General features: G+C 45.0%; 1 protein-coding gene across 1 annotated transcript in view; it reads left to right on the forward strand.

Annotated features, from left to right (window-relative positions):
• The window catches only part of CORO1C (coronin 1C), a 141277-nt gene that overhangs the window by 85564 nt on the left and 34525 nt on the right, over positions 1-21188 (forward strand). The window contains exon 3 of the mRNA XM_055550723.1: positions 7872-8071. Within this exon, the coding sequence (XP_055406698.1) occupies positions 7877-8071 (195 nt within the window). The 5' untranslated portion in view covers positions 7872-7876. The remainder of the gene's footprint in view (positions 1-7871; positions 8072-21188) is intronic.

Below are 21188 nucleotides of genomic sequence, written 5' to 3' on the forward strand. Positions count from 1 at the left end.
TCCCTGTTGGGACACTCTGGAGTCTTCCTGTGGTTGCTGCTGCTCAGCCTCCTGAGCCCGTGAGCGGTCTGGCCTCTGGAATGGTCTCTGCACATGTGCCGAGCAGGATTTTGCTGCTAGTAGGGGTTTTCCTGTATGTGTTCCTAGCAGGATGTGCTTCCTTTCATACACACCACAGAAGTGCATCTGCTGGAATCTTTAAACAGATAACTTCTCAATAAACAGGAAAATGTCAAAATTGTGGTCCCTTTTTTATGAGATTGATGGAAGCAGAGAGAATGGAGAAAAAACGTAGTAACATTTACTCAGGTGTTTGAGTGTGTTTTATTTGGTGCCATTATAAACACCCTGTTTTGTCTATGTTTCCCCCTGTATAAACACCCAACACATTTCTTTTATGGCCTTTGAAATAAATTTTCTCTGTTAACTTGACTAGGCATTACCGTAAGAAGCATGCCTTTACACTCTCGACTTGGTTGATGATGATCAGCTGACTGTGAGGTGGAAGTTTTCTTCTGAGAATGATTTTTAGCAAACTTTGCTCTGATGCCTATAAAATAGGTCCTTAACACATGGACCTTATTTTTCACAGTTTGTTCTTGGTTAAAATGTTTACCCAACATGTAAAGAAAATTTTAATAATTTTTTGTTTGTTTAGATGAACTTTTAAGTATTGTGGGCATTAATAGCTTGTAGGTTTTCTTTCTTTTTTCTAAGAGTCTTTCTTTACAGATCAGCTTTATTTATTTCTGGCTGTGCCGGCCTTAGTTGCTACACTTGGGCTTTCTCTAGTTGTGGGGAGTGGGGGCACTTTTGGTGGTGCTTCTCTTTGTGGTGGCTTCTCTTGTTGCGGCTCCCAGGCTCTAGCACACTTGGGCTTCAGCAGTTGAGGCGCATGGGCTTAGTTGCCCCACAGCATGTGGGGTCTTACCAGAGCAGGAATCAAAAACCCGTGTCCCCAGCATTGGCAGGTGGATTCTTAACCACTGGACCATCAGGGAAGCCCTAGATTTTCTTCATGAAGCTGAAAACAGGGACATATTATCTACTGATTAGAAATTTGTGCGGGAATGTAAATTGGTGTAATCACTATGGAAGATGGTATGGACGTTCCTCAAAAAGGTAAAAATCGAACTACCGTATGATCCAGCAATTCTACTTCTGAGTATTTATCCAGAGGAAACTAAATCATTATCTTGAAAAGGTATCTGTACCCCTGTGTTCATTGCAGTATTATTTACAATAGCCAAGATAATGGAAACAACGCAGATGTCTGACAGATAAATGGATGAGAAAGTGTAGTATTGTGGAATATTATCCAGCCATTAAAAAGAAAGAAATTCTGCCATTTGTGACAAGATGGATGGATCTTAAGGGCATTATTCTAAGTGAAGTAAATCAGACAGAGAGAGACAAATACTCTGTCACTTACATGCTGAATCTTATAAACGAAAGCCAACACAAAACCCAAACTCTCTAAGAAAATAGCACATTTGGGGGCTACCAGAGGTGGTGGGCTAGGTGGGCGGGTGAAACGGGTGAAGGGGTCTAAAGGCACAAGCTTCTGGTTGTAATAAAAACAAGTCCTAATATACAGCCTGTCGGCTACAAAAAGGATAAATGAATTAAAAAGAGGCTTGCCATGATGGCTGCTAAACGGTCAAGACTTAACTTTTAATCTGCTTGCTTGGCTTTCAGTATTATCTAGAGACTCGGGCAGAGGAGATGTGTCTGTGAGAGTGTTTTATAGTTGAACCTGTGCTCTCAGCCTGTTCTTACAGTCTTTGTCTTTCAGAGATTCATCAGTTTTTATTATAATGAAAATCATTCTAGAACAGTCCCAGTCTTACTAGAAATTTGGACAGAATGATCAATTGCTTATTATAAGGCCTTGGGTAAGGTTCATAATTCCCAACATTTTGTGGAAATTAAAAAAACACATTGCAAACAGAACAAAAACCACATTGCATTTTTTCTATCTAAAATCAGTTTATTTTGAAATTTGTAAACATTGATTTGCTTAATGATTGCTACGTTGTCTCCCTCTTTATTACCAGGAGGATCCTTAATTACTGTGACAATTGGAAAGAAAAGGCCCTGTGCAGTTCAAAGAACTTACACTTGAAAGACTAATGGGCAGACAACCTCTCCAAGAGTGAACTCTGATAAGATATTTGAAATTGAATGTATTCTGTCCTTGGGCTTCGTGTCTGTGTATTTGTTCAGCATTGTTTCATCTATTCTTTTTAATATAACTGAAAATTAAATTTACTTATAAAATGCCTTCATTTGGGGAATGCTTTAGTTGTGTAATTTGGGATACGATATTTAATAAAAGAACACAAGTTTGATGGTATGACACTTCGGAAATTTATAGCTGAACATTTAAGAAATTGGTGAAACCCTAATGTATACTACAGGCTTCTTTCTCAAGAAGAGGTTTGTTTTTCCGTAGTAAACACCATGCTGCCGTGGGAGAATATAGAATTTTGTAAAGGTTCGTTGATAACTGATGCTAGCTCATTAATGTGAAATCATACTTTTGGCTCATAAATTGGCAGGAAGTTGACTTGGTTTTTTTCCCTTGGGGTAGGGAAACCTATTAGCAGGCTCTGAAATAACAGTTGCAGACATTTATCAGACAGTGCTTACTATGTTTCAGATTCTATGCTAGGCACATTGCATATTTTTAAAAAACATTTTTATTGAGAGATAATTCACATATACAATTCTCCCTACTTAAAGTATACAGTTCAGTGGTTTTTAATATATTCACAAATATGCACAGCTGTCACCACAAATCGTAGAATATTTTCATCACTTCAGAAAGAAAGGCTGTACTCTTTAGCTATAACCTCCTATTCTGTGATACCCCTTCCTCCCCACAGGCAATCACTAATTTGCTTTCTGTGTCCATGGGTTCGCCTATTCTGGGCCTTTGTGTGAATAGGAATCATAATATGTAAGCTTTTGTATTTGGCTTCTTAGCATAATAAGGTTTATTTAAGTTGTAGCATGTATTAGTATTTTTTAAATTGCCAAATAATATCCCTTTGTGTGGATATATGCCATTTTGTTTGTCCATTCATTGTCCAGTGGGGATCGAGCATTTGAATTGTTTTCACCCTTTGGCTGTTGTGAATGTGCTGCTCTTAAAATTCTTGTACAAGTATTTTTCTGACTACCTGTTTGTAGCTCTTTGAGGTAAGTTCCTAGTTGTGGAATTTCAGGGTCATAGAGTAACTCTGTTGAATCATTTCAGAACTGCCAGACTGCCCTCCCAAGCAGCCCACTACCTGTGTCTGAGGGTTCAGATTTCTCTGCGTCCTCATTGACACTTATTCTCTGGCCTGATTCTAGCCATCCTGGTGGGTGAGAAGTGGTATTTCAATGTGATTTTGATTTACATTTCCCCAGTGACCAAAAATATCCAGCATCTTTTCTTGTGTTTATTGAACATTTCTCTTTTGGAAAGACCTATTCAAGTCCTTTGCTCATTTTGAAATTAGATTATTTGTCTTTTTTATTACTGAGTTTTAGGAACTCTTTATACTAGAGACAAGTGCTTTATCAGATATATTATTTCCAAAAATTTTCTCCCATTCTGTGAGTTGTCTTTTTACGTTCTTGATGGTGACTTTGAAGCATAAAGGTTTTTAGTTTCGACGCGGTCCATTTTGTCTACTTTTTATTTTTGTTGCTTGTGTTTTTGGTGTCATATCTAAGAATCCTTTGCCAGATCCAAGGTCATGAAGATTTACTCCTGTGTTTTCTTTGAAGAGTTTTAAAATTTTAGCTCTTAGAGTTATATCTTTGATCCATTTTGAGTGAATTATTTTATATTATGTGAGGTCAGGGTCCAGCCTTTTTTTAAAAATCATGCGTTTGTTATGAAAATATGATAACACATTTACAAAAGACTTGGAAAATACAGAACAAAGTTACATAGAGTTCCGCTTACAGCTTCTTTTGTGCCTGTTGTGCGGTCTCAGCACCAGTTGTTGAAAAAAAGTCTTATTCCCCACATTGAATCATCTTGGTACCCTTGTTGAAATCGCTTGATCAAAGATGTAGGAAGAACTGTCAGTTCTATTCCATTAACTTATATGTCTGTCCTTGTTTTGATTTTGTCAGATACTTTTTCTGTGAGATGGTCTTGTGATTTTTGTTTTTTATTTGATTGACACATGTTACATTAATTGATTTTCAGATGTCACACCAACCTTGCATTGTGGGAAAAGTCCCACTTGGTCACGGTGTAGAATCCTTTTCACATGTTGCTAGATTTGGCCTGCTAGTATTCAGTTGAGGATTTTTGCATCCATATTTATAAAAGATATTAGTCTAATTTTCTTGGGATGTCTTTGTCTGATTTTGGTATCAGAGTAATACTGGCCTTATAAAATTAGTTTGAAAGTAATTGGTGAAGAACTGCTATTGATTCTTTAACATTTGATAGACTTCAGCATTGAAGTCATCTGGACCCGGTATGTCAAATATCGTTTTTAGTTCTTATTATAAGGTATCATCCTCTTTCATAGGTGAGGAAACTGAGGCTCAGAAAGGTTAGTGGCAGGAGTGGAACTTGAATCCGGATTACCTTATGTCAAGGACCAGGATGATAAAGATAGCCGTGTGTCTCTGACTGTATAGGGCACTGTAATAAAATGCGCTCCTGCTGCAGTCCCGGTAGCAGGGGCTCGTTTAATGGTCACTGTGACTTTATGTGTATTGTGCCCGTTTCCAGGCAGAGACTCTGACCCTGAAGGAGGTTATGACTTGCCCTGCTGAACCCCGGCCAGGAGGTAAACGGAGTGCTTCGCGCTCACACGGCTGCCCGACTCACGAGCCCGCCCTGTTCACTGCTCTTCTCTGTTGTGTGCAGTGTGAGCAGCCGTGCCACACGTGGGCAGCTGAGCCCAGATGAGGTTCGACCTTTGGTGTGGATGGCCTGGCCCAGACAGCGCAGTACGGCCAAAGCCCTGGCCTTCCCCCGTCTGCTCTGTCGCTAACACTCTGCTCCGTGGTTGTAGCAAAAGAACCTCTCACTCTGACTTCGTGTACTTGGGATGGAAATTTGTGTAACATATGTCACTCTATGTAATACAGACGTGACTTTTAAAGGTATTTTAGTACGTCAGACAGCCAGCAGCTTTGTGAGATGTTTTCCAGTGAAGACATTCAAAGCATATTTATATTAATATTCACATTGTTGGTGAGATTAGATGGTATCCTGGCCTGTTTGACTGAAGAGGAAAAACTGTCTCCATTTTTCAAGTTAGAGGGCTTCCTCATGCGTCTGTTCACACTGACTGAATGGTGGCCCGAAAAGCTGACCCAGTGCCCATGTGGGTGGAGGGGCTGGGTGGGTGGAGGACTTCCCAGAGGGCGGTGAGAGCTGATCTGGGGGGCAGGGCAAGCGCTGTCTTGGCCTAGCAGCCAGTGTTCCGGGACCTGCTGGGACACTGGGGCTGCAGCCTCCACTGTACCGACTCAGGCTGTCTGGGTGGCACCTGCTGGTACCTCTGCTCACTTGTGCTGTGTTGTCCTGTCCAGGGCTCCCGTGTGGCTTCTGGGGCGTGTGGGGGCAGCGCCTGACTGTGCCACACGGGAGGAGCAGAGCTGGGTGTCTGGCTGCTCCTAAGTAGGCTGTCGGTCAGTTTTCCCTGCAGCCCGCCCCCCGCCCCCCGCCGCAGGCCCCGCACCAACATCAGTTTCCCTTCTAAGCACTGGGCCTGGCGTCCTTCTGTGAGCTGCTCCTCCGAGACCTCTGCTGTGGGGAGAGCACTCACTTCTGTCAGCTCCACGGGCTCGACAGCATTCCTCTTGCACAGGCTCATGGTCCCGCTTGCTCTCTGTAGGCTCCTTTCCAGTGTCTTTGCTTCTCTTTTGGCGTTTATACCTGTGTTTATTCCTTTACTGTCATTTTATTAGGATTTCGGGAAGGAGTGGAGAGAAATGGCATTTGTGAATTTCTTTTGTAAATTACCTCATCGTGTCCTTTGTGTGATTTCCCATTGGGATTTTCATGTTTGAAATCTGTAAAATCGTTACTTAAGCGGGATCAACTCTTTGGCACATAGTGCAGGTCTCCCTTCCTCTGTGTTAACTGCACTTTTGAAACGCCTGCTGGAAGGTCATGGCAGGGATTCGGGCTTCTGCGACTTGTGTAGGTGGTCAGGGAGGGAAGTGGACCCTGAGACCAGCTGACTGTACGTTGCTTTTTGTATGGACGTGCTTTTCTTTAGGTTTCACCACCTTGTGGAAGCTGTCTTGTCTTCTCCAGCTTGAGACGAATTCATTCTGTTGCACGGATGGAGGGCCCTGGCCAAGTGGGAGGAAATAATTTACCGTCTCCTCACCGAGGGCTTTCTGCATCTGCTCTTCCCCAGCTGGGAAGGTCTGGCAGCAGCTGCACTGAGGAACACGGGTGCTCAGCAGCCTGCCAAGGCTTTGCTGCCTCAGCCCAGCCACATGCCCTGGGCTTCTGCACTTAGCAGTGGGCCCAGAGCCATGAGGAAGGGGATTCAAGGGTGGGGGCTGGTGGTAATTAGCGCCCCCCGCCCAACGTATGTCCCATTTGGCACGAGTGGACAGGTATTATGTGCCCTCCTCTGTCCTTGGGGACAGGGGGACTAGTTTGCAGCTGAGTTATGAAGGTTTGCCTGTGTTCCATCGTCACGTGTTTTCCGGGGGCTCCTTCCTCCTTGGCCAGCATGAATGGAATGTCCTGTGTTAGTGGACAGGAAGATGACACTGCGGTGCAGCCCAGGAGACCTCAGTCAGGTGGGGCCTGCTGCTCCTAAAGCCTGACTGCTTTCAGTGTTGGACAACCCAGTGGAATTTGGGGTCTGAAATGACCCCCGAGGAAGCCCGGGAACACCGGCTTGGTGTCCCTTCCTGTCCCCAGGTCCCCTGGGCCCCTTGGGAAGTGGCTGTGCTGAGTGATCAGCTCTGACATACTGGTTTCCTTTCCCCTCCTTGAGTTTTTCTTTTCCTCTGCTCACGGCTGCTGCCGTGATGACCCCAGGCCCCTCCATCACAGCAGCTTCTTAGCCCGGCCCCTTTCTGCCTGATCAGTCCAGTGTGCTAGCGGCACCCCTCTTATCATCCAGTTCATCTCCACTTTTCATGAAAACTTTTGCCTTGCTTTTTCTCTTCCTCAACCTGGCTTTGGCCCCATGATAGCAGAAATAGTCAGACTCCAGGTAACAGCACCAGAGATGTGGTTCTCAGTTGCTCTGATTGTTCTGCTTGTGTTGGAAGCCTCTTGAAGGCAAGGGCGGTTTGTTTGTGTTGAATTCTCCACTGCTTGTAGCTGGTCTTGTGGAAACACTCGTGAGCAGACACTGCTCTCAGATGGCAGAGTGCTGATGTCTGGGGAAAATGCTTAAAAATGGAAAAATTACCTTGGCAGACTGAGGAAAAAGGCACAGTATCATAATTTGGGGGTGGAGGGGATTCCTCAGCTTCAAATCAACCAAATGACTTCACTTTGGAGTTTTTCTTATCTATAAAGGGGTGGGGGTCATAGTGGATTGTCTTTCCAGTCCCACCCAGCTCTGAAAGGCTAATTTCTTTCATTCTTTACCTTGATCTTTCTCTTAAAATTAAAACTAATGAGCTGTTTCTGGATCTCGAATTTGGAATTTTTCATTTCTTTGTAATTCTTTCCCTGACGCATTTTGCAGTTCTCTCTGAGTACGTGCTGCTAAAGGAAATTTGGATTTGCCATTTGGCCACCATTTAAGAGAGCAGACTTACTATGCTATACTGTTCTGTTTTTTTTCCCCTGAATTGGAGCTCTTCATTTGTGAAAGTAAACTTTCTCTCAGAGGCATGATTTTAACTTACTTTTTGTCCTCCCACAGACACGATGAGGCGAGTGGTACGACAGAGCAAGTTTCGGCATGTATTTGGACAAGCAGTGAAAAATGACCAGTGTTACGACGACATCCGGGTTTCTCGAGTGACCTGGGACAGTTCCTTTTGCGCTGTCAATCCCAGATTCGTTGCCATAATCATAGAAGCGAGCGGGGGAGGAGCGTTCCTTGTACTCCCTTTGCACAAGGTAAGTCATCTGACTTTCCATCCTGTGAGATGACACCCTCCAGTAATCTCTGCTTAGCCTGTAATGGATTGATTTTGGAGATTGATAGTTCACTAAGCATTGTGTGATTTCTGGGACCATTAGACTCTGCTGTAATTGAGGTTAAGTTCCACACGCTTTACTAACCACATCAGTTTTTCTCTGACAGAGAATCATTAAACAGAATGGTGAACTCTGTTCTGGACATGCCCTCTATGGATAGGAAAGATTCTTACAGTGATGCTGTGAGTGTGGCCAGGCACAGGGACTTAATGATTTTGTTAGTAACCATCCGCTTGCCTTAAAAGATTCCCACCCAAAGTGCAACTTTAAAAGCAGTAATGTTTTTAAATGGGCAGAAATTGTAAAAGATATATAAGAAACTCGTGTGTATGTGTGTATGTGTGAGTGATCATGAGGACTGAGACTTCTTGATTTTGTTTTGTTTTTGAATGGTAAGTGGGATGAGAGCCCAAGAAAATGTCCCCAAACAATGCAAATTGCAAGTCTGTGCAGCAGTAAGTTTCAGCATAGGATCTAAACAGCGTTCACAAGTGGTAGAAATAAAGGCTATCTACTGAAAGTGGTTCCATGTGATTTTCAGCCTTGCTGGACTTCCTAGTTCTCCCTTCTGACTTCACCCTTCCAGAGAACCCTCTCTGATATAGGGGAGCAGATAGGCGGTTTGTAACTTTCTGACCGTTCTTGAAAATTGTAGATGAGGTCTGTGCGAGCTTTAACAGGAAATCCCAGAATTGCAAATAATGGAGGGGTGGGTGGGCGGGAAACACTGTGAAGAGAGAACCTGGAAAGAGTCATTTTCTGATTAGCTTTTGGGAGGAAAATAGGTTTGGTGAGTCCTGAGCCCTCATGATAAGGATGCAGAGGCTGGGTCACGTCACAGCTGTTTCCACTCTGCTGGGAACAGTGGGTCTCCCTGAGCCCGAGCCATGCCTGTTAGGGGCGTGTCTCCTCATGATGGGCCGTGTGATCCTGAAATGGTTACGGTCTGTGAATTTCTGTCAAAGTTTGTTTCCCATTGTATTTTGGTGTTTTTTTCTTAGGAAGACTCTTGCTGGGAAAGCTTCCAGTTTTTTTTCTTTTCATTCTCTCAGATGCTCGTGACCAAACTTGTTTTATTTTAGCATCTGATCTGCACCTCGGTGACTGGATTGATGTGGTATTATACAACAGAACCATCTCACTACAGAAACAGGACATGAATGCCTTTGGGGAACAAATCTGATATAAGTCTCCAAATGTACTTTCTTATTGGCAAAGTTGTCTGTCATTTTTTAAAGAAGACTCTCTTCATTAAATTGAAATTAAATTTTGTACTCAGATACTTTCGCTTTTGTGGAGAAAACGTCTGCTTTGGTGGTGAATAATACATTAAGTTCAGTTCAGCCGCTCAGTCATGTCCAACTCTTTGCGAGCCCATCGACTGCAGCATATCAGGCTCCCCAGTCCATCACCAACTCCCATAGCTTGCTCAAACTCATGTCCATTGAAATCGTTGATGCCATCCAACCATCTCATCCTCTGTCATCCCCTTCTCCTTCTGCCTTCAATCTTTCCCAGCAGAATAATACATTACACTGTTACATCTGTACTTACCTGATTTTGGAGTGGGATTTGGAATCTAATGCCAGTTTTGCATTTGATCACCGCGACTTTTTAGTTGATTTTCCACCAAGAGCAAGGAGCACTTGAAAACTTGACTTTCAGTGGTGTCTTAATGGTGGCTAGCTGAGAAGATAGCTCAGCTTGTTGACCAAGATCAGGCTCTGAGGCACCGTAATCTCTTTTGAGTTCAAGAGGATAAATTTAAGACTTTTGGGTTGTTTTTTTTTTTTTTTTGCTTCAAAGAAATGGAACAAGCCAATTAAGAAGCCCAAAATAAACTTCCAAGTGGCTAATCTTCCTCTGAGTTCAGACAGTTCTCTTCAAGTCCCACATCCACAGAAGGCTTTGTGAGTCCACTTTAGCTTTCACCAACCATGGGAAGCTTAGGGTTCTGCTTATACCATGTAAGGGAGACTCGTGTGCAGGTCCAAAGCCAGCTGGATCCTGTGCTTTGGTTTTTAACATGAAGTGGTCAATAAGTAGATTTTAGCATTTTGTTCTTTAAGCAACTGTGTAGGAATTAGGATAGAATGAGTTGCTTCAGAAATTATCATGTTTGAGCAAAGTGGTGGTTTTGGAGGAGCCTCCAGGGCCTGTCTTTCCCAGGCTTATAAATAGCATTCTGTGTGGCTTTGCTCCTTAAATATTAATTTGTGTTGGAGGAGGTGACATTGGCATGAACTAAGCCCAGTGACACCCATTGGAAATAAAGCCAGTACTTGGGGTTACCAAATTTTATAATCAATGGGTTCACACATACTCTGGGATTTTTGTGTATTAAAGCATGTGTGTTGCGCCCTTAGGATCAGTGTGGTGTTGAGTAAGGAACATGGGCCCGGGAGTCAGGGAGCCGGCCGCTCAGTGCTGCCTCGGTCACTGACTTCTGGTAGGGTGTGGATTCCTCCCTCTGTCCTTCTCTCCCATTTCTCTATCTGGAACGTGAAAGGCTCTGTATTATATGAAAGTGATTTTCTGCTTTGGCAGTTCCAGATGATCTTGGAAGTATTTCTCGTCTCCTGTGGCACTCAATGTTAATATGATTTCTCATTTTGCTACCCAGAAGTCAGCAAGGGAAATGCTGTTGTTCCTTTTTTTCCCTCCTTAGTGCCAACACGTAACTTTGCGAAGTAGATGCCTGTTTGCTCCTGGTTGCCTTTCTACCAAAGGCAAGGCTGAGCCAAGCAAAGAAAAGTAATCCTTGGCCTCTGTAGACAGTCCTGTGTCTCAGCAGCTCTTGAAAGGCTCTGCTAGCATGGCAGGGCCTAGCCCAGAGCCCTGGAGTGTCAGGTAACACTCCCCTTTCTTTTCTTCCTAAGACCCTGTCCCTTAACTACTTACTACCTGTGCTTTTAGAAAATAGAACTCTGTTCCACATTGTCAGGAAACCTACATTTCTGCCTGCTTTGTAGGGCCGACTGCCCCTGGATATCTATTTCCTTTTAATTTTGGTTTAATAGTATATATTTGAATGAGGATCATAAGTTTTACGTTTTCACAAGTGATAGTTCATTGTTAGATGTGCACAGTTGGTTAGATGTGCATGTGATCAGTTGGTTTGATCGTCTGTAATCTCTGTCCTCCAGGAGTGCTGTGTCTACCTTTTATTGTGGTCAGTTTCCTGACACCCTCCCCCACCCCCTGAAGATTGCTGGTACTGAGATGTTTGTCTCCCCTTTAGAAGTGCAGTCTTGAAGGAGGAAAACACTAGGGACCCCGAGTGCATGTTGAACCCTTGATCCTGAACAGGATTCTGACCTGGAAAAGAGATCCTGCAACTTCAGTGTCTTGGCAACTTTGAAATAGTTTTATAATGAGGTGCTGCTTTTGTTTAAAGGGAAGGGAAAACCAAATTCCCACATGTAATATGAAGTGATGCTTGAAATGAAGATTGCAGGAAATGATGCTCTGGGTGTGTGTTGGACTCCTGTGTGTGAGGATGGCAGTCTAGGATTTCTCTAAACATGAACTTAAGGAGATGCGTATGGTTTTCAATACATATCTCAGAGACTTCTGGTAATGTGCGTCGCCCCCTGCTCCCCACCCCCCACGTCCTCCCCCCATGCCCTCTGCGGCTGCAGTTTTTACCCCTGGTTATAGTCAGCCAGGCTGGTTTTGGTGGTGCTTTGGAGGTTTTCTGTCCATATTAATATTGAATAAGTGTGTATTGATCTTAAGATGTATTGTGACTCTTTCTGAAAGGCTCCCCATTTTAAAACATGGCCTCTGTGAGTTTTTCTTCAGAGTTAGTGTCAGCAGTAAATACGACTTACTGCAGCCTCATGAGGCTTGTGGTTAGATTCTAGGAGAATCATGGTCTCTGTCTTCCAGGACTTTAGAAATGGAAAGAGTATTAGAGACAAATAATTGACATGTACACAGCAAGAGATAAGCTTAGGAATGAATATGTTTGTTTAAGTGTATTGGTTTATGAGGTTTTTGTCCAGAAGGTTTTATAGGATTTTAAAGGGTCACTGCTGGGGGAATGTGGAAAGTACTGAGCCCCGAGGTGGGGCAATTTAGATTAGCACGCATGATTCAGGGTTTCTTCCTTAATGCTTCCATCAAGCTGCGGCATGCTGTCCTGTCATGACTTCTCGAGGTGTGGCCTAGTACATTTTCTGGTTCTTTGGTCTTTCAGAGGATGAATAATAGCAGTCTTGCTGAACAGAAGTTGGCTCCGTGGTTTTGGCCGTGGAGTTTTTTCCCCACAACTGCACAAGCTGCCATGTCAGAAGCATACAGGTTTTGGCCCCCTGTGCGCTCTACCACGTGGGCCTGAACAAGCCTTCCTGAGTATGGGAGCCACACTCATGATGTGGGACTGAGGCACTCCCATCCCTGTTGTGAGCCACTGTGGCTTACACAAACACGGCAGTGTTTGTGGGTAGGTGTGTGCGTGCACGTGTGTACACACACACACACTAAAGCTGCTGATCACAGAGAACCTGGAAATCCTAACCTAAACAGGGGTTGAGGAAGTTGGTTAGAATTCTTTGCTCGCGATCTCTTATCCACTCGGGTGTAGGATGCAAAGTGGAGGGCTCCTGTCTTCCTTCCTCCCTTGACGGTCTTACTTCAGAGGATTGGCGTGATTGCTGATTTCTTCTTCCCAGCAATTGCCTTGGAGAGCAGGTCTGCTCTTGGCCATGCTGGGGTGGATGTGGCTCAGTCTTTGCTAACCTTCTGGGCCTCTGTCTCCCCTCTGCTCTTGTTCCTCTGGTGTAGCTGTGTTTGCCTTCTTATACATCGTTATGTTTCTCCCATATATTTTGTGGGAGTATTTGGGATCTTGCTTTATTTATGTCCGTGAACTATCTTTTCAACTCATTTGTAGCCCTTTACAACTAGAGTTTTGTGAAAGAATTCGGCCCTACAGAAATCATCTCCGTGAATATTTTCTTAGTTCTCTCAAGGAATGGACATTGCTAAGCCTTGTAGATGCATAGGAAAGAAATTAATCCACTACATAAGTAGCTGCCTCAGGGCGTTAGGACTTAATTCTTCCATGGACTCAGGTTGGCAAGGGCTGCTTTAGAGTACTTTTCTGTCATATTTATTGAAGAAGAAATTTATTGAGGAAGAAATCTTGATTCATTGTAGTCAGTATTCTAAGTGCTGCTGCTTGATATTTAGTATCCAACTCAGTTTACCTCTGATTCACTGAGACAGTGGAAATCAGACTTTGGATTTCCTGAGCTGCTTGTCTCAGGCTGCATCCTCACGCTGTCAGGTAATTATGCTTTTAGCCACCTGACAGATAGAGGGAGGGTGGTTGGGGTGGTGTGCAGGCTGGCTGTCCGGCTGTGCGGCAGGGCTCTCCGTCGTCTTGCCTCACTCCCTGTGGCGGCAGCCTCCAGAGTGGCCTCCAGTGGGCCTCGCCTCCTCATGTCTCGCTGTCAGGCGGTTTCCTCCCACATTAAATGGAAGTGACCTTTGTCGCCGCTGGGATATGGAGGAACTGATGGAGTGTGGCTTCCGAGACTAGGTCTTAAAAGCATATTGACCTCCACTTTGTTTCTTTTGGAGCGGCCATGTTGTAAAGACCCTCAGTTGGCCTTATGGAGAGGTCCTCGGGACCGCCTGCCAGTGGCCAGCACCAACTGACCAACCTCGTGAGTGTGCCGTCTTGAAGATGGATCCCTGCAGCCCTGGCTGACACCTTGACTTATGAAAACCCTCAGCTGGAACCACCCAGATAAGCTGCTTTTGCACTCCTGACCCCACAGAAACTTTGTGAGATGAGAAATATTTATTGTTTTAAGTAGCTAAATTTTAGGATGACTCATTAAGCAGTCCAAGACACTTGGCCAGCAAGATCAAACCAGACAATCATAAAGGAAATAAACCCAGAATATTCATTGGAAGGACTGATGCTGAAACTGAAGCTCCAATACTTTGGCCACTTAATATGAAGAGCCAACTCATTGGAAAAGACCTAATGCTTGGAAAGATTGAGGGCAGGAGGAGGAGGGAGCGGCAGAGGATGAGATGGTTGGATGGCATTGTCGACTCAATGGACATGAGTTTGAACAAACTCCGGGAGGTAGTGAAGGACAGGGAAACCTAACATGCTGCAGTCCATGGGGTAGCAAAGACTTGGACACAACTGAGTGACTGAGCAACAACAGTTAAGCAGTAATGATAACTGAAACATTGTACAGTTGACGCTTGAACAACTAGGGTTACAGGCACAGACCCCCCCCCCAGGCAGTTGAAAATAAGGTTACAGTTGGTCCTTTGTATTCATGGTTCTGCATCTGTGGATTCAACCAACTGTGGATCTTGTAGTACATATTCATTGAAAAAAATCTGCATCCTAAGTGGACCTGCCTACTTTAAACCCGCGTAGTTCAAGGATCAGGTGTATTCTCAGAATATGATGCTTACTTGACTCATAATGTTAGATCACACAGTGCGTAAATAAATAACTCAAAATAGCCTAAATGTCCTTGGCGTGCATGCTCAGTCACTTTGGTTGTGTCTGACTCTGTGACTCTATGGCCTGTAGCCTGCCAGGCTCCTCTGTCATGGGCTTTCTCCAAGCAGGAATAATGGTGGGGGTTGCCATGCCCTCCTCCGGGGATCTTCCCAACCCAGCCATTGAACCCATGTCTCTTACGAGGCTCAAAGGCCTTTTGGGTAATTTTAGATACTCTTTCCACCTCTCCTTTTAAAAAAATCTATGTAGATAAATACATATAGATATATAGCATTCTTTAATAAATCTTAAATGAATATTGAGGGATTATGTGCAGTAGCAAGAGAAATTTATGTTACATGGCAAGGTACTTTTATCCTATGTTCTGTGATTTTGTCATACAGCCTAAAAATGTGTTATAAGGTTATAGGCTGCCTTATGTGTAACTTCAAATGATACTATTAATTTTGGGGGAAAACTGTAATGTTAACATAGATGGTGGGACTAAAGGTGATTTTTATTTTCTTCTTTATAATTATCTGTACTTCTTTCAAAATGTTTTATAATGAATTTATTACATGTAAATATTATTTTTAAAAAGCATTCTCAATATTACCAAAGTGTATATGAAGAGCTAATTGTTGTTTAAACTTTAATGAAAGCTAAATCAGTACTTTAGAAAAATTACATTAATTCATTCACATGCTTATTTATGAGACATTTGAGCACCTGCTCTGCCAGAATGTGTGTTGGATTCTTGCTCTTAAAAAGGCTTTGCCAGCAGTTGATGCTGATCCCTGCAGTGGGGAGATATGTTTGTGCCTAAAGGGCTCTTGACACAGCGATGGGAAATGAGTTCTCACCGAGCCTCAGAAGTCAAGGAAGATGTCACAGAGAATATGTATAGTCTGTGAAAATAAAGTCTTCTAGGATACAATACTGCAAGTTGGGTTTCTCCTGAGCGTGGGAGCCAGAGGTGAAACAGAAGAGGAGCGCAGCCAACTCACTAAACTCATGGGTGAGAAGAGGGGCCCTGTTCCCAGGAGGGCAGAGAACCAGGGAGAGCCCTGTCCCTCCTCCCTGCGTCGGGAGGACCTTTTCTAGTGTTGGAGAAATGGAATGTGTGATTAGGGGGGAATTTGGAGGAGCTGTAGAACAGCCTTTTGGTAGAAAAATCTCACACTTTTGGGCCATTTTTCCCTTCACTTCCAGTGTAAATAGTGCAGAAGTGGAATTTTCCTTCACCATTATATGGAGGAAAACCAGAATAAGCATTGCTCTGCATTTTAGGATTATTGTTAAAAGTGGATCCATATAGCATCTTTGCACTGTTTCAGCTTCAGAAAGCGGTGGTGACTTCATGTCATATTCACGACATCAAGAATGTGCTTGGCGGGTCCCATTCACGCATCATGTCTTGGTTTTTGCATACAGTGGGGTTGCTGTCATACACCTGTTCTACAGCTGCAAAAATTGAAACTCAGACCGAGTGACTGCCCAGAGCTCTGAGTTCTTCCGTGGATTAGAACTTTGAGTCTCTATTTGATTTGTACATGTATATATTTGATTAACATTTATTTTTCCACTGAGGGTGAAAGATTTAAAAAAAAAATAGAAACCATGGCCTAATTGACACTTAATCCTTTGCGTTGTTTCTCTGGGGTTGGAAGGCTTAATAACAAAAAACACTAGCCTGTCAGGGCTCCGATGCTGGCAGCTTGAGAATTGTCTCGAGGTTCGGCAAGTGCTTGGTCTCCACCGTGCTCGGGCACAGACAGTGGCTGTGATGGAGTCGCAGCAGCTCACATCGTTGAAGGCTTCCTCTAAGTGCCAGGCGTCGTGCTGATAAGTGCCTTCTTTCATGGACTAGTTCAAAAGGAACGGCAGTCTCCCGATGGCGCTTTTCTCTGTGACCCCCAGTCACTGCCAGCACCTGCTGGATTTGCATTGGCTGCGACTCCCCCTGACTGTACGCCGCTGACAGGCAATTTCCATTCCCACAAATAGCGGTGCCCCGTTTTGGAGAGGGCTGGCGATGCTGGTAGCCCTTTGTACGGATGTGGACGTTTGGCACAGGGTAGCTTTGGTGTGACAGGCCAGAGCTTTTACGCAGGGCCAGTGTCTGATGTGTCCTGGGATGCCCATTCACTGCCTCCTGAAGTAGATGCTGTCTGCTGCCCGGAGCACCTTAACTGTCGGTTGTACGGACAACTGTGAAGGGCCGGGGGTGGGGCTGGGGGTGGCGGTGGCGGGCACCAGGTGCAGAACAATGACTTCCAAATTGTGTCCCGAGCTGCCAGCCCCATGAGCGCCACACAGCCTCATTACCACATGAAGCGCCACAGAAGGACCTTTTCATTTTCTCCCAGTGACTGTTCTCCACAGTCGTGCTAGGGGTGGGGGGCCAAGGGGGACACCCTCCTCACCCCCAGTTATTAACAGCGGAGCACAAAGTCCTGGCAGAAGGAACCTCACCGTGTACCCGGGGGCTATTTTTGATTACAGCGAGTGGCTGTGTCTCAGAGTATGCCCTGGCAGATGACGCCGCCCACCCCCCCACTCCCCACCCCTCATCCTCCGCCCTCCCCTGGAGATGAGCAGGCAGCCTGTCCTTTGTGCGTTTCCTTGGCTGGCCTCTGGCGCTGCTGCAGTTCACTGATATGTCCACAGCAGCCGGCCCGCAGGCCTGACAGGCTCTGACAGTGGTTTTTACCATATATGGCCATCAGAGCTCTGGGGCTGTCAGCCGGCCAGCATCGTTTCCTTCCTTTGCTTTGATTGGCTGTGCAGCGGGCTTGGAGAATGGTGGGATCTGGGAGTCTGTGGTGAGGGGAAGCCACTGAGTCAAGTGCAAAGAACGTTTAACTCTTTCCTGGTTTTCTGGAGCGTGTGAGCCCGGGCTGAGCACACAGGCAGTGCTGCTGGCAGAGGCTCTGTGTATAAACGTGACGATGACCCCACGTTGGGCAGGCAGCGAGGAGCAGGTTTCTACATACTGATTACGCTACTAAGATAGACTCCAGGTGCCGTAGACAGATTGCTGCCGTCCCCGCTTGTCCAGAAGCCTCTTTGTAACCATATGTAGTAGATGTTCTGCTCTCGCCAAGTTGAATTCCGCGCTGACTGGGGGTGGGACCTGAGCTGAGTCCAGGCTGAGCCGGAGGGCAGTGATGAGCACGTGTTGGCCTTCTCAGAGGAGCGGGGACTTGGGTTTCCTTTCTGGCTGAGCTATAAGTCGGGAGTAAATGATACAGGCTACTGAATTGGGTCTCTGCTCTGGTGTTCCTGCTTGTTTACAACCACTGCAAGATGTCAGCTGCCTTGGCCATGCAGCCCAAAGCATTTGCCTAAAGAAAGAAAGAAAAAAAAAAGAGCCGTGATATTTTTCTGGTTTTCATCCCCACTTCAAGGAAGGGTGGGTTTCTGCTCTGAGGCTTGTGGGTAAACCAGTGCAGAGCTGGGATTGGAAGGGGTGGTTCTGGGGCTTTTCCCCATTCATGGAGGGTCCTGTGGGAGGAACCCCTAGGGTCAGGGAGATGACACTCAGGACAGGGGTTCGGCAACCAGTTCCCCTCCTTTCTGAGTGGGTGTCGAATACTTTGTTTTAGGTTCCTGTAGTTGCTCTTACATGGATAGTTCTTTTGCTCTCCAGCTTTTCCTTTCAAGCTGAACTGTGTTTTGACTCATTTCTACCTCGTCATGGGTTCCTAGTTTTTCTTTGTTCTCAGACCAGAGGTGGTATATGGAATTATTTGTCTGCAGTGATGAAGTTTTTGCTTTATAAATTTTCTGTTAAGTCAAGAAGTTAGGAGATAGAGCCTCTCCGTTTGCTGTTGTATATTTAGGCGTGGCTGAGCCAGAAAATGCCAACTCTTCTACCTTTCTGCTTTCTGATGATAAAATATCCATAGTTTTACAGTAGCTGCCCCCAGATTCTTCATGGACTTTTAAAATGGTCTCCTCATTCTTCAACCCAGTTTTTAAAGAGGACCTGCAGTGCCAGAATGCTTTGCTTGGCATTTTCACTTGTGCCCATAGAGACTGTTCCTTTTTGCTCACAGGCAGGTGTGGGCTCCCACACCGTGCCTGGCGGCTGTGGTGGCCGGCTTACTTTCCAGCACCCGGTAACCCAATCTGTGTGTGCTCTTCCTGAGCCCCTCCTCTCACCTCCACCTAAGGCTGGCGTTTCTGGTTCCCTTAAGGTAAAACCTCCTCAGAAAGTTCCATTCCTGGGCCATGTATGAGCTGTCACTCTTGGTGACCGCCTGTCTGCAGGCCCTGTGTCGTGTGCATTGGTCTTCCTGGCCAGCTACTGGGCGCCTAGCCTTGCCCTGTGGACCACTCTCCCTGCACCACCCCCCGCCCCCCACCAGTCACTGTAGCTCCTTCCTGTGGAGGAGCAGGGCCTGAAGAGATTTCAATAGAACGCATATCCACATAAATAATACTGCTCGAAGAAAAAGGAAGTTGGAAAAAAAAAAAGAAAAACCCACTTCAATAGTTACCCTTTTTTGACTCCTTTGAACTCTGCACAGTGTGAATGGAGGCCTTATGCCCAGGCTCTGCAAACTTTTCCTTTGCGTCTGAGCACGTTTGACTTACCATTCTCCTTGCGGAGAATGAGATTTCAGGGAATTATTCCAAGGCTGGTGGTGAGAGATGATCCGTGCCTCTGAAAGGATCTTCTCTTCTGATGTATCAACAGTATGATAGTTACTGAACTTTGGACACGTCAAGTGATTTTGATCAGCATTTTTCCCTAAAATGAAAACCTGTATGAATATAAAGTAGGGATGAACCGTTTGGGAAAATCTTTGTTCCTTGAGCCAGGGTATGGGGGGAAGCTGTTTGGGCCTTACATCTGAGGATGGTGTAACCAGTCTGGATAATAAACTCAGATTATCATAATGGATTATAAAATGGCTGAATTATAAGAAGACTGCAGATGAGAAGTTTGGAGGGCAGTCGTGGGAGCTGCCTGTACTGGACTGACTGAGGGAGACTGCCGAGGAAACAGGCAGAACCCACCGCCCCGGAACAGCCTGCATGTCTGACTGAATCTAGAGTGTAGACCAGAAGGACATAGTGTGTGGAATACCCTCAGCATCTTAAAAGGGAATATCTGATTTGAATGATAGAACTAACATGTCACTTTTTGACACCATGGGAGTTTTGTTTTTTTAAAACTTTACAGAAACATGTTAGTTGTGAGAAAGAATAAGCCTGCCGGGTAAAGTGTTGTATGGCTTTTACCAAAAGTCACTTTTGGAAGTAACCCGTAATTATCAGATTGAGCCTCCTTGGCACCAGTTTGGTAGCATCTTCAATTTAATATTAAGCGAGCTAATGTGTGGATTGAAAGCAGTTACCATGTCAGGCGGTCCGTCTTAAATGAAGAAACAGTCATCCTAAATGATTAATGCAAAGGTCTTATGGAAGTGTTCCAGAGTTGTATTTTGAGACTTTGGGAGGGTGAAATGTCTGCACCTGTAAAATACACCGTTAGCTTCCTTGAAAATACATCCCAGAGTGGAACTCCTTTATAGAAACGTCTGTGACAAGATTTTTGCGTGTGTCTGTTTTGTATGTATCCAAAGGGCTTTGATTGCATGGTAGTGTCTTCAGTGACTGCGACGAGTGCGCTTCCTAAACGTGGATTCTTTTTTGAAAGAAGATACGAGAGGTAAGGTCGGGAAGAGCCTCTGGAGAAGGGAATGGCAATCCATTCCGGTATTTTTGCCTGGGGAATCCCATGAACGGAGGAGCCTGGCAGGCTATGGTCCGTGGGGTTGCAAAGAGTTAGACATGACTGAGCAACTAACACTCCACTCTGTGACACATAAGTAAGATACTCTTAGATGTAAGTGGAAGCAGTTGTGGTTTCCTATTCAAGCTAATGGGAAATACCTTTGCAATTAGGAATATTTAGTTATGTTGAACTTTCTATGCCTAAGGAGGAATGTTTTTGCCAGCTTATTTAAAATTGCAAGCATTCCTTCCTAGAGCAGTTTTACAAAGATGTATTTACTAATGCTTAAATTTTGATTTTTCACCACCCCCCCAAAAAGAGAAAAGAAAGCCTATGGGAGGAAAGTGTTCCCAAACTCTGTGGGTTTAGTGAAGCGTCAGTCTCCAGGAGCTGTGCTGAGGCTTGTAGCCACTTTTAAATATTTGAGAACTTTTCCCAAACCCAGAGTAAATGACAGCACCAGTGTCCTGGTGGTTCTCAGCTGCAGGAGTGCTGGCTGGGGCCTATCAGAACCGCGCGCCTCAGCCGGGGCTGCCACGTGGGACTGCTGTCACGGCTGTCCCTGGTGCCAGCCACACGTGCACTCTGGAGCTACATTCTACCCGGGGCTCATACTGCTGGATCTCCGGCGGGCCACTGAGTCCTTTAGATAATAATAGTCTGTAAGCCAGTGCTCTGACCTATTTCACTGATATGTCCCACAAGTGTATGCAGTGGGGTCTGAGCCAGAGCCTTTGGGGACCTTGGTGTTGGTCATTTTCGCCACTTGAGTTGACTTGCTGGTAATTCTCATCACTTGGAGTTTT

Source organism: Bubalus kerabau, chromosome 16 (genome assembly GCF_029407905.1).
Source record: "Bubalus kerabau isolate K-KA32 ecotype Philippines breed swamp buffalo chromosome 16, PCC_UOA_SB_1v2, whole genome shotgun sequence".
In the NCBI taxonomy this organism is placed as follows: domain Eukaryota; kingdom Metazoa; phylum Chordata; class Mammalia; order Artiodactyla; family Bovidae; genus Bubalus; species Bubalus kerabau.